The sequence below is a fragment of the Dipteris shenzhenensis genome, chromosome 5 (genome assembly GCF_047967505.1).
Source record: "Dipteris shenzhenensis isolate YYH24624 ecotype China chromosome 5, Dip_SZ_1.0, whole genome shotgun sequence".
NCBI classification, from domain to species: Eukaryota; Viridiplantae; Streptophyta; class Polypodiopsida; order Gleicheniales; family Dipteridaceae; genus Dipteris; species Dipteris shenzhenensis.
In genome coordinates this window covers 42,787,394-42,799,672 of record NC_141600.1, presented here as the reverse complement: position 1 = coordinate 42,799,672, position 12,279 = coordinate 42,787,394, and the positions used below count along the sequence as shown (strand labels likewise).

General features: G+C 45.6%; 1 protein-coding gene across 1 annotated transcript in view; it reads right to left on the bottom strand.

Annotated features, from left to right (window-relative positions):
• Positions 1-12,279, bottom strand: part of LOC147902052 (uncharacterized) — a 56,825-nt gene that overhangs the window by 28,498 nt on the left and 16,048 nt on the right. The window contains exons 7-10 of the mRNA XM_087374675.1: positions 10,762-10,947; positions 10,298-10,391; positions 10,049-10,142; positions 9,832-9,921 (exon numbers count right to left, since the gene is read on the bottom strand). Coding sequence (XP_087230801.1) covers positions 9,832-9,921; positions 10,049-10,142; positions 10,298-10,391; positions 10,762-10,947 — 464 coding nt within the window. The remainder of the gene's footprint in view (positions 1-9,831; positions 9,922-10,048; positions 10,143-10,297; positions 10,392-10,761; positions 10,948-12,279) is intronic.

The window sequence follows — 12,279 nt, the reverse complement described above, 5'->3', positions numbered from 1 at the left end:
GTAGCATCTTCTCTTTGGGAAGTGCTAGGTTCCATATTGGAATTTTGCTTTGGTCGCTTGGGACAATCGAACCATCTATGGTCGCCTGTACAGATGGTACAAAGTCCTTTTGTGCTGGAGCTGTTCTTCTTGTCAGTGGCCGCACCTTTATGTTGGGGATGTCGGTAATGACTTTGTGAAGAAGAAGAGGCACGATCCTTGGAGGAGTGCTTCTGTTGGAATCCAGCATATGATTTCTGAGGCTTCTGGGGATCTTGAGACTGTCACTAACCTTGATTACCAAAGTTTTTTCGAAACCTGGTGTTATCTTGAGGGCGAGCACCTTTGGCCAGAGGAGAGTTCTGTGTGCGATTAGCACTCTGCTTCCCTGTGTTTTGAAAATATGTAATGCGCTCTGCGTAAGCAATAGCGCCATCTGTGGTGGTGATGTTTGCTTTAAGGACATCAATGCGTAACGAGGGATTTAGGCCTGAGATGAAAGCATGAAGGCGATCATGCTCAGTTAAATCATCAATCTCCAGCACCAATGTGGTGAACTGAGAGATGTAGGAAGACAGGGAACCCGTTTGCTCCAACTGTCGGAGTTTTGAATGTGCTTGGAAGTCCGCATTGGCAGGTATAAACTGCTTACGGAGCACGTGTTCAAAACGTTCCCATGTTAACACACTTTTGCCGTCCTTTAAGCGTCTTTGCCACCATAGAAAAGCTGTATCCTTGAGGAGGGAGGCTGCCAAGGCGATCTTTTTGCCTTCAGTGAGGTCAACAATATCAAAATACATGCGTATTTTTGCGAGCCATTGGTCAACTGTTCGGCGATTGCGTTGACCAGTGTAGGCTTCCGGAAGTTTGATGTCAAGTCTTTTGGTTTTGGAAGCTTGAAGTAAACGGTAGAGGGCACGTAGTTCAGTGTTTTCTACCTCTGGTGGGAATGAATCCGCATAGTCGTCTGGTTGCGTCACGTCATCCTCTGTATGTGTAGTACTTCGAGAATCGTGAAGTTGTTGAACTTTCTGGACCAAGTCGGAGATGCTGTCCTGAAGCTGGGATATTTGAAGTTGCGATAGTGATTCGCCTTGTACGTTGACTTCAGGGGTCTTTTTTGGACTTGATTCTTTGATCTCTGGAGAGGCTTCACGCAAGCGTTGCGACATATCGGAGATCCCTGTGAGAAAAGCGCGAACTTGCGCTCTAGTTTGTACCGTTCCTGGAAGAGGATTCGGGCTGCTCCCTAAGGTTGCTCATGTTGGAGGGAGCAGGCGAGGCAGGATGGAACCACCCGTGGAAATCTGGTAAGGGAGGTCCTGTCTGAGGTAACATTGGTGATGCCGAAAGTGGTGTTACTGCTCGTGAGAGGACAGGAGTAGGTAGCAGAGTCCACGGATCTGAGAAAGGATAAGGAGCTGCTGTCGGAAGTGGAGGATATCCAGGAGAAGGAGTGCCTTCAGAGTGTAAATACTGTCGTGGAGAAGGTACAACCTGTAGAGGAGGATATCTGGGAGCTGAAGGAGGTGGAGAGTACCCTAGAGATGCCGAAGGTGAGGGGTAAAATTCTCTCCACAAATGGACAGCAAACTCTTGAGGAATATCGGGTTCAGGATATCTTCGTGTCTCGTGGAACACAACTTGTACTGTGCTGAGGAAGTAATGTAACTGAGGTGCCTCACGCAAAAGGTAGAGGATGTGGTCCAAATCACTAGGAGGGCACGTGACACAGAAGACCCAAGATGCAAAGGCTCCGAAATGGGCTGGCTGTGCAATTTGAACACGATATTGTGTGGTAGCTGATGCCTGGCAATAATTTAATCTGCCAAATTGTTGCGTAGAAGAAGGCTGCAAATCGCTGTCCGGGGATCCATGTTGCAATGGTTTGCGAGGAGCGAATCGAGGCTGGTCTGGTCCGGGCTATTAACAGGATGTCTTCATCGCGCGAGGAGCTGCAACTGGTGCTGATTTGGCAGGACAAAGATGGCGAAACAAGGGGGGGGCTGCAGGCTGTCAATGGCAAAACACAAAGCAGTTCCCAGGGCTGGACTGCACAGGAAACAGCAGGAGCGAAAGATTGGCTGGCAAGGACTGCGCAGGAGGGGGGGGCTGTGTGCAGGAGAGGCCAATGAATGTGCAGGGGCTAGCGTGCTGGAGAGGCGAGGCTGCGCGAAGGGCTGGTCGTGCAGTACGGCGCAGGGCTGCGCAGGCTGTACAGTGCAGGGCTGCGGGTAGTACGGCGCAGGGCTGGTGAGCGGTACGGCACAGGGCTGGGCAAAGGCGGGTGTGCAGGTAATTCCGTACGATGCAGGGCTGGCGCTGCGCAGGGCTGCAAGGGGCCGTACGGAATAGAAAAGGAGGGGCTGGCGACTTTTCGTTGAGGCTGCCTAGGTGGTTAGTTGCCCCAAAAATTAAATTGGGGGTTTAGTTAACCCTAGGTAGCTAGGGTAAACCTAAGGATAGGGGATGGGTTTTTTTTTTTTCCCTTTTTACCCCTCTAGGTACCCTTTTGTAGGTACTTGGGGCCTAAAAGGTGTGCCTATTCAAAGGGGTGTGACCCTTGGAATAGGTGCACCACATCCCTCTGTTGCAATGGACCAAAAGAAGATTCAGCTGAGTGCACACGAAAGACTACTTTCCATTATCTTCATTGACAACACTCCAACAACCATGAACATTGCACAATCCAGAGGACTGGATCAGGAAGGGGGGCATGTTAATAGATTGGTTAACAATATGCCACCACGCGTTAACAATATGCCACCATGGGTTAAGTGATGTGATTTGATGGACAATGGCAAGTCCACAGAGCTTGGCTTGTGTCTTGGAGCTAGATGGGCCCAAGAGGATGGTAAAAGAATGAGATGAGAAGGGAGAGTGGTATAAAGAGATTAGGGTTGGCGCTCCCTTCAAAAGGTGATTGTATAAAAGGCCTTTTCATGAAGGGGTGTGTCCCTGTTTTTAAAAGGGGTGTCCCTACATGAATAGGTATGTCCTTTTGTCCACGATGGGGTGTGTCCCTTGAGTGAGGAGTCGAGACTCGTCATCAAAAGGTGTGTCCCATGGTGGAACGACGCTAGAAGGTGAGGGGCATTTCCTACAAGCAGGAGCGAATTTTGCTCTGATACCACTGTAAGAAATCCTAGATTTACTATATTTAGAAATGTGCTAAGGAACAGAAAGGAGACTGAAATAGCAGAGAACAAGGAATAATTGTATTGCTTGAATGTCTGTAGGGTAGATGTAGTTGTCATCCATACAATCGGGCCTCTCTTATATAGAGAGTGAAGAGTCACACATGAAAAGGTGTGTACTCCAAAGGGTATGTGCATGAAGAGGTGTGTACCCCTTGTGAAGGGTGTGACCCTTGATGAGAGGGTACATTACAATAGAAATGTCTCTTCAATAGGATGTCTCTTGTGAAGGGTTGTGCCTCATTAGGAAGTGTCCCGTCGAAAGGGCATACCCTTCCACAAGTGTCCATTCACCAAACCATCCATAAGTCTAGAAATAGAGAAAGGAATACGTCACAGATCGTGACATGAAGTATGATAGACAGAAGCCGGCTGGACTGCTGCAGCCTTTGCCTATTCCTAATCAACCCTGGCATAGCATTGCCATGGATTTTATCTTTGATCTTCCTCGTACACCATCGGGACATGATGGGATATAGACCATTATTTGCAGATTCAGCAAGCGGGCTCACTTTATTCCCGTAAGGAAGAAAATTACAGCAGACCAGATGGCGAGAGTCTTTATGTCTCATGTGTTTAAACATCACGGGATGCCTCAATCAATTGTCAATGATAGAGACCCGTGGATGAGGTATCTTTGAGAATATGAATACCACGTTGAATTTTTCATCCTCTTTTCATCCTGAATCTAATGGGCAGTCCGAAGAAGCCAACTCCACTGCCCTTGATCTTCTCAAGTGCTATGTGGCGGATCAGCAATCGAAATGGAAGCAATTTCTGCCACTTGTTGAGTTCGCTTACAACAACACTGTACACTCATCCACATGGAAAGCACCCTTTAAAATTGTGGCAGGAGAACGAAAGATACCTACCATTCTACATATGAAAGAGAAGATTTTTGAAGCGGACATATTTGTGGAGAGCTTGGATGTTGCTTACCAGAAGGTCAAAACAGCCCTCCAGAAAAGCCAAGAGAAGCACAAACAAGCGGCAGATAAGCATCTGATGGAATGTAAACTCACATTTGACCACCTTGCAGTAGCCATAGGAGTGCCCTTCAGTGACCATCGGCTCCTACAACAGCCCAAAGGCTCGGAGCAGCCGACTCTACAACGCGGATAGCAAGCCTACGACCTAGTAACTGTAGGCGACTCAAGCAAGCAGCTATTCTACACACAACAGTTAGCCACGACGACCCGAGCGACTAAGCAGCAACACACATCCACGAGCTACTGCAAATGGATGGCTCAGCAAACAGCGCCTCCCACACCTGCAGACAAGGATGACTCCAACATCCAAAGACCAGCAGGCGAATCCCTCTCACACAGAGCGACGGATAGACCTCTAGTGGGCACCAGCGCAGTCTCCTACTCCTACAATCACTCCAGCGCCATAGCTCCTAGCTACATGCAACACTCACAACGAACGAAGGGAGCACGAAAGACCTCTAGCCGCCATGCTCAAGCGCCATCTTTGCAAGACAACGGCATCTTCTACACTCCAGCGCTTCCATCGACGACACCACAGACGAAGTTCTCTGCAACATCGCAACCAACAAAAGACTGCGAATGGGAGGACCTGGGAGTAGGGAAGGCTTACCAAAAGCTTTAGAGTTTACAGTCCAAGGACGGCTATTCAAGGAGGGAGGCAAAAATGCATTTTGGTTTCGCGATCATGACGAACAACAGTCTCTGTGAAGAAAGCCGCAAACAGCTTCAACGATGAAGGCGAAAAACCTTATTCTTCCTAAGGTTCCCAAAAATTGACACGTGGCAATCCGTTGATGGACACATGGCAAAGATAAAAATTGACCATGGTTGAATGTTTTTTAACCTTAGTTGAGTTAACTCACTAGTCAAGTTTTCCACTGAGCCATGGTTAGGATTAGGGCTAGTTAAAAGCCACATCACCATGTGCCACCTAAGCACAAGCCTGTAAGCAGCATGTGAATCCGTATGCCACATCATCAAAAGGCCTCTTCTTCATAAAACTTCAACAAGCTGTAACTTCTAATCCATGAAGAATTCGGACATGCTCCGAAAAGAAAAAGTGATCATCTTTTCGAGCTCTACGCGCCTGTCAGATCAAAATCATTGCATGCAATTAGACACTGCCAATATTGAAAGAAATCAATTGGTAAGACCTTTGCAACAAATGACAAATCAAAGCACGAATGCACACATTGTTGTAATAAGCATGCCAAAAGCACAAGTGCATGAGATGACCATAGCACAAAACATTGCATTCACACATAAAGCATAAGAACAAAGCATCATGCATCAAGCTACATCAAGCAAAGAAGAGAACACCATCGACAACATGTATTGAGAAGCAACAACCTTGCAACCTTTAGACCTCACCACCTGAGAGTAGCTATGAAAGCACTCAGGGGAGGTATTGACATGTAAAAACCACACTTGACCACCTTAAGTAGCAAGGTATGCACTAAGGGGAGGTGATGGAATGTAAACTCACATCTGACCACCTTGCGGTAGCCAATGGATCATGGCACCAAGGGGAGGTATTGAGATATGGTGCCATGTGCACATGAATTAGAGGCAAACGTATAAGCTAAGGAATGTATTAAAGTAGCCACCCTAGGATATGGACTACATGATGTGAAGATGTGGATTAAGAAGATTTCACAAGTGTTGACTATTCAAAGGGCTCTCTCTATATAAGAAGCCTATCATGTATTGTTGAATAGAGAAAATGCACATACACTCAAGATTTTGGTTATGAGTCCAAGCTAATCTATCTTGGAACCTAATTGACTCGAGGTACATGTCATCAGCACTCTCTTCATCATGTTTCCACATAGGTTCCATCCACCTTAGAGCGCTCCATAGATCCTGAGGCACGCATGTTTTCTCAGCATCACCGTGAGTTACTCTTGAAAGAGGGCGATTGAGTGCTGCTGCGTTTTCAGAAAGCACGACTCAGGAAGATGAAAGGCAAGACCAAAGTGTACACAAAGCTGAAGATGAGGTATTATGGTCCTTTTCAAGTTTTTGAACGCATTAATGATGTAGCTTACAGGCTGAAGCTACCTGCCACTTGGACCATACACAATGCCTTTCCCGTGAGTTTATTGAAGCCTTTCCAGGGTGATGTGCCTACTGACCTACTTCATGAGAATCAGCTCGAGGTTGAAGAGTTTGATGAAATCTTGGTTCCGAAACAAATTTTGGCACATATGGAAAGAAAAGTAAAAGGTAGAGTTTCCCGTCGCTACTTGGTGAATGCGAAGTGGATAGAGGAGGGTGATCTCGCAGAGTCACCTCATCTTTTGCAGCTTCACCTGGAAGCATTTCAGCTTGAGCACACTGTGATGCACGCTCCTACAAGTTCAGCAAAGCAGGGTTCTGGAGCATTGCCTGGTGCTTGAGAGGAGAGTAGCACCTCCACTTCCTTGATGTAGACTGCTCATGTATCACTCGGTGACACCGATTGTCTCACCCGAGATGCTGCTTGCTAACAATATTTCTACCATGAGGTCTTCATGATGGGTGTTCGCAACACTCGACACAGAGGATGCATTGATGTATGGATGGACTCTCGATCTCTCCTAGCCCATATTATCATTGCAGGTTGTATCTAATAGATGATGTATATTCTGGTATGGGCTATTTCTACCTATTTACTTTACTTTCACTAAACTTTTTCAGCAGCAACCTGGGTAGTTTGTTGTTTTAAGAGGAGGGTATGTCACGGGAACGTATTAAGTATCTTTGTAACTCAACCCACGCTTAACCCTGGGTTAACCATGGTTAAGTGTAGTAATGGTTTGGCCGTGAGGGACTGGCTTGAGGAAGTGCACGCTTCCTAGAAGTTCCTAGGGGCAAAGTCTAGGTGCACTATTGGGTCCTAGAGATAAGGCAAAGGCTTTAAAGAGGGGTCTAAAGGTTGGCTCCACGAACAACCAATTGTCCTTGGTATGGGGGTTAGGACTTTAATGAAGGGGCAAATGGTAAGAAAGAAGTGTCATTTGTCATGCATGTGTATGCATGCCCTTCCCCCACCTTCCATTTCTCTCCCCTCACTCTCCTGGAGGTTTTGGACGTCTAGCAGAAGCTCCCTCTAGTTGTTTTTGTTGCTTTTTGATGCCCTGGTGCATTTGCTACTACTCTGACTCTCTCCCCAGCTCCTGCAAGCTCTAGAAGCAACCCCGGCTGCTGGTGCATTTCCCAAGACAGATGTACGACTGTGACACATCCCCCGAGGCGGATTCTGGCGTTGAAAACAACACCTTACAAACGTACAGACTGTACGGCCTTGTACGAACAGGGGCACGGATCCCAAGGCGGCGGTTGAGGTTGCTGGAAGTGAGGATTGAAGACCAGATCTCGGTGCTGAGGCTCTGAGGCAAATCTGCAAGCTCAAGATCCTCTACAGCTCTTTCTTGCTCACCCTCCGCTCTCTATCTTCATTTCTCTCTTATCCTCATTGCTAGAAGTTACCTGCATCCTGCAGGGAGCTTGGACAGAGGATAGGTGCAAAGAAGGAGCTCACTCCTCTGCCATAGATAGCGGAAATTGGTTCCAGGTTCTGTTTTTCTTGTTCTTTCTTGCTCTGCAGCTTTTTGCAGTGCATGCGTGTTGTTTGCAGTCCTTTCAGGACTCCTACAGGTTCTAGCAAGCACCCTGAGGCAAGGGCGTTCCTATGGTACGCCTAAGGATGTGGATGCATGTGATAGCCTTGAGGCTGCCTTGAGCTCAATTTGCCAGTAGTTTGGATGCCTAAATGCTTCTCAGTGGGGTCAGATCAGAAGTGGATGCATGGGCATGCCTTTCCAGTTGGAATTCTAGTGGTGCACTTGGATTAGATGCCTTGAAGACAGGTAGAGGATTTGCAGAGAGGAACAGTGCAGGGCTGAATCCCTGTTGTAAAGCATTTCCATTCAAAAGCATTAAATAAATACCATAAGGGGCGCCAAGGCATTTGGGGCCAGTGGGTGTACTGTGTACTATTTTCATTGAGCAGGGGCATTCTAGCCTCACCTTTGTTGTTGTTGAAGTTTGTTTCTAAGTTGTGCTAAGTGGTTGAAGTGACTGAAGCTTGCATTGTGGCTATTTATAAAGTTTCTCACTTAATAGAAGAAGATCACTACCCTTTGTTTATTGAAGGCCAGTTTCATACACCATCTGGATTCTGTATTGGTAGGCAACTTCAGATAGCAGTCCGTCCATGGACCCCCTCGTTCGCTCCAACCACAAGTTCCAATCGTCCTCCTCTCAAAGTTCTGGGATTTGGACCCATCATTAGGGTGTTTTTTTTTTCTTTTTTCTTTTTTGTTTTGGGGGGGGGGGGGGGGGGGGGTTCTGGCCCTTGGTGAGTGTGCCATGTGTTCTCTCTCTTCCTCTCATATGTGGGACGAACATCACCCCGACAATTGAACTGTCTTGCTGCCTGGGATAGTAATGCGCACATTGCAAACACCAAGAAACCATGTTGAACCAAGATTATCAGAAACATTGTAGACGTCATCTGCAGTCATGACATCATCTCTTGCTGGTTTCTAGAGATCTTTCTACTTATTGGCAAGACAATCACAGGCCATGATATGGGCAGACCATGGGGCTGGGCCCCTGCATTGAATGGAGGGCCACAAGGCCTTGGTTATGAGGGCCATAAAGTCGGCTTGTGGGGGGGGGGAAGTCGGCCAGTTCCCCCCTTGCTGTTGAGGGGGTTTTCCCCTATTAAAGGAGCCCCTTGGGGGGCATAACATAATCCAGCAGGTCAGCCATCAGAGGAGCAGAAAGCAGCAGCCTACCCTCATCCCAGGGCCTAAATCCAGTAGGTAAAGGAGTGCTGGAGGTGGTGCTGAGATCTGGACAGAGAGTCTACATACGCTCAAGGTAGAGCACACGAACTCAGAGATCTAGAGGTATCCAGCAGATAGTAGAACCTTTTGGTAAGATCAGAGAACCACATCCTAGTGGGACTTTGGATCTATCTTTTGTATTGTGTCCATAGCTTTAGACGGAAATAAATTCTTTTGGTGAATTCTATATTTGGCTTGGTTCAACTGTCTATTTGCTAGTCTGCAAAACACAAATATGTGAAGCACATTAAGTGATTCAACCCAAACCACACACTGTGTGAGCTCCTGGGCTGTTCTATCAGTCTTCTGCTGTGCATAGCTTCTGTTGGTCGACTTCTAACAAGGCCATCGCTCCAGCCGCAAGTTCCAATCGTCCTCTCTCCAAGTTCCGGGATTTGGACCCATCATTGACCACGGAAGCTCTCCTCTCCTCTTCCATTAAAGAAAGTGACAAAAGATAAGCCTCACCTTGTAAGAAGCTACAAATACTTTTAAGAGACATTAGGTTCAAAATTCAAGTTTGGATGAGACAGGAAGACGTGTGAATTGTGAACACTAAGTATTCCATGTTCTTCACTTTCCCTTAAACAAGACCCGAGCCACCTTTGTGAGGCTTATAAATAGTTAACCAGGACCCTATCCGAATATGAGAGATTGCTCCGTGACACAATAAAAATACAAGAGTCTAATATATGCATAGAAGCTTGTACCATGAAAAATTTTGGAACAAACAACAAGACATGCATTTGAATAGCAATTGGCACCTTGGACTTTCATCAGCAATGCACACATGATCAGGGCCCAATATTCCATGCTTATAACCCAGCTTACCTTTCACAATCATATGTATCCATGATTTCCTGCCCTGAACTCGTTTGAAAATCTTCCATACACTCTGAAACTTGCTTGATATTCAGCTCCCTGGAAACAAACTTGACAAATAGCATGGCATGTTGTTCCAATCTCCATCTCAACATTGTGTCCATCCACAAAAAGCATATATACACAACGGAATCCAACTAATCCTTTCCAAAAAAGACAAGTGTACCTCCACAAAGACTTGTACCCATCAGAAAGAGATGTAATTTGCCTTAGTTGCTCAGTCCAATCAACATCGCTTATCTTTGCCATAAGGTCGGAGTCTGTAAAACGTAAGAGATTCCTGGTAAGACATTGCTAGCAGGCAGCAGCACAATGCAATAGAAGGTAGGTTTCCAGTTTTATAAACATAGAACCTTGAAATCAGAAGACAAATGCCAACCATAGCTCAGCAGACAAAACTGAATCCTTGCCCTACCATCTTTGTCTAAAGCAGCAGTTCCTTTCAGCTGTTCCCGGAACACTTTCGCTCCAGATTCGGTGAAGCCAAGCGTAAGCAGAGCACAACCTGCCTGATATCACGAAGCAATATGGGACTCAAGCACATCCTTAAAAGAAGTCTTCTTACAAAAAACATCTATGAGCTAAAACATATTTTTCATTGTTAACACAAAGCAGTAGCAAAGGACCTTCAATCAAACTAAAGAAAGCCAAGGTTCATTGTTCCACCAGCACAAGATAAACAGACATAGCTGTTATTGTTAACCACAAAGCAACCAGCAAAGAAACCTTCAATCAAACTAAAGAAAACCAACTCTCCTCATTGAACGAGCACAACGTAAACTCGAGACAACACATATTTCAAGTATTTGACTTTATAACATTCATAATAGGATAATCACCAAATATTTATTCTAGGTTTTTTAAGGAGGAAAACCATACATCTTGGAAAGTACGAGTGCCAAATCTGGTTATTTCACACAGAGGCCACTTAATGATGGTACAACCATGTTGTGCATTTAATGCAATGGCATCAGCCGTAAAAATGAGTTGCACCAAGCCTGTGTCAACGGACTGTAAAAGTTCTGCTGTGACAAATACTTCTGTAACCTTATCTGCAACAGACTCCTGCAAAAGTAAGAGCCTAAGTTAAATTATAAAAAAGTTAGTTTAATAAGCATAAGACATGCATCCAAAGCCTCCAAATCTGCTCTTGCATGACACCCCACAGAAAGAGAATAGAAAATCTTTCAGACTGAGAAAACAAGGATCTTTTCACAAAGATGATATGGAAAATCCAGATTTAGTTAGACATGAGCTGCACTTTGGGTCAAAAATTTGGCATAAGATTAAGCAAGCTAATAGCACCCCTATGGCCTCGTATTCCATTCATAACTATACAAAATCATCTGATTATCAGACAGCAGTTTACATGTGGTATTGCCTCACGTCTGTCAGGTATCATAAAAAACTCCCAAAAACCTCCAAAAGCTTCCCTGGGCACTGGTACACATTCTGTTTGACAGCATGCCGTGATGCTCAGATGCACCCCATTTGCAATCATAAACATCACCCCATCTGTAATCATATACACACGACTGAACTGCTTTTCACATTAACATCATCTCTGCCAGGTAACATCAGACATTGTAACAGAAAGGTCTTATCTCTGCTTATTGTAAAGAAACACCAACATGGATTGTGAAAGCTAGAAACATAAGCACAGGCAAAAATCAGAAGACTTAAATCTTATCGAGCCTATGGGACAAAGTGCACAGAAAAAGCGAACTCGTACAAGCCTCTATGGGCTGAAGCAAAGGGCGCGCGCTAGGGCCCTTGCTGAGTACTAATCTATGCTAGCAGAATCAGAATCAGAATCAAAATCAGAATCAATCAAGTAGAAACTGAATCAAATCAATCTATCCAAATACAAACTGAGACAAGTCACTCTCGGAGCTGGGATTCAGAAACCGAAGTGTTAGAAAGGAGTAAGCAGGCTGCAGGATGCAAGGGAGCAAAAGCTGGAGAGCCAAAACGTGAAACCTGCAATAGATAAGATGGATACAAGGTAGTGTGGAGGTGGTTTTGTCTAAGTGACAAAATCACACTAACCCACTAACTGTGGTTAGGGGGAAAAACCTCTAGTGAGGGACAAGTGCCCCTAACTCACTTATGGATTACATTGGTCACTGCCTAGAGTTATGGCAATAATTCTAACACCCCCCTGTAGTGCCAATGTGATGATGTACAAGGAAGTGATCAATCACCAAAAGGAGATAAGTTCAGGGCACTGCGAAATGCCTCAAACTTCTCACGTGGAAGTGCTTTGGTGAAGATGTCTGCAACATTGTCATGTGTTGACACATAGATCATACTGATCTCCCCTGCATGCAACTTCTCTCTGACATAATGATAATGAACCTCAATGTGCATGTGCTTCGTGCGAGCATGATTCTTTCC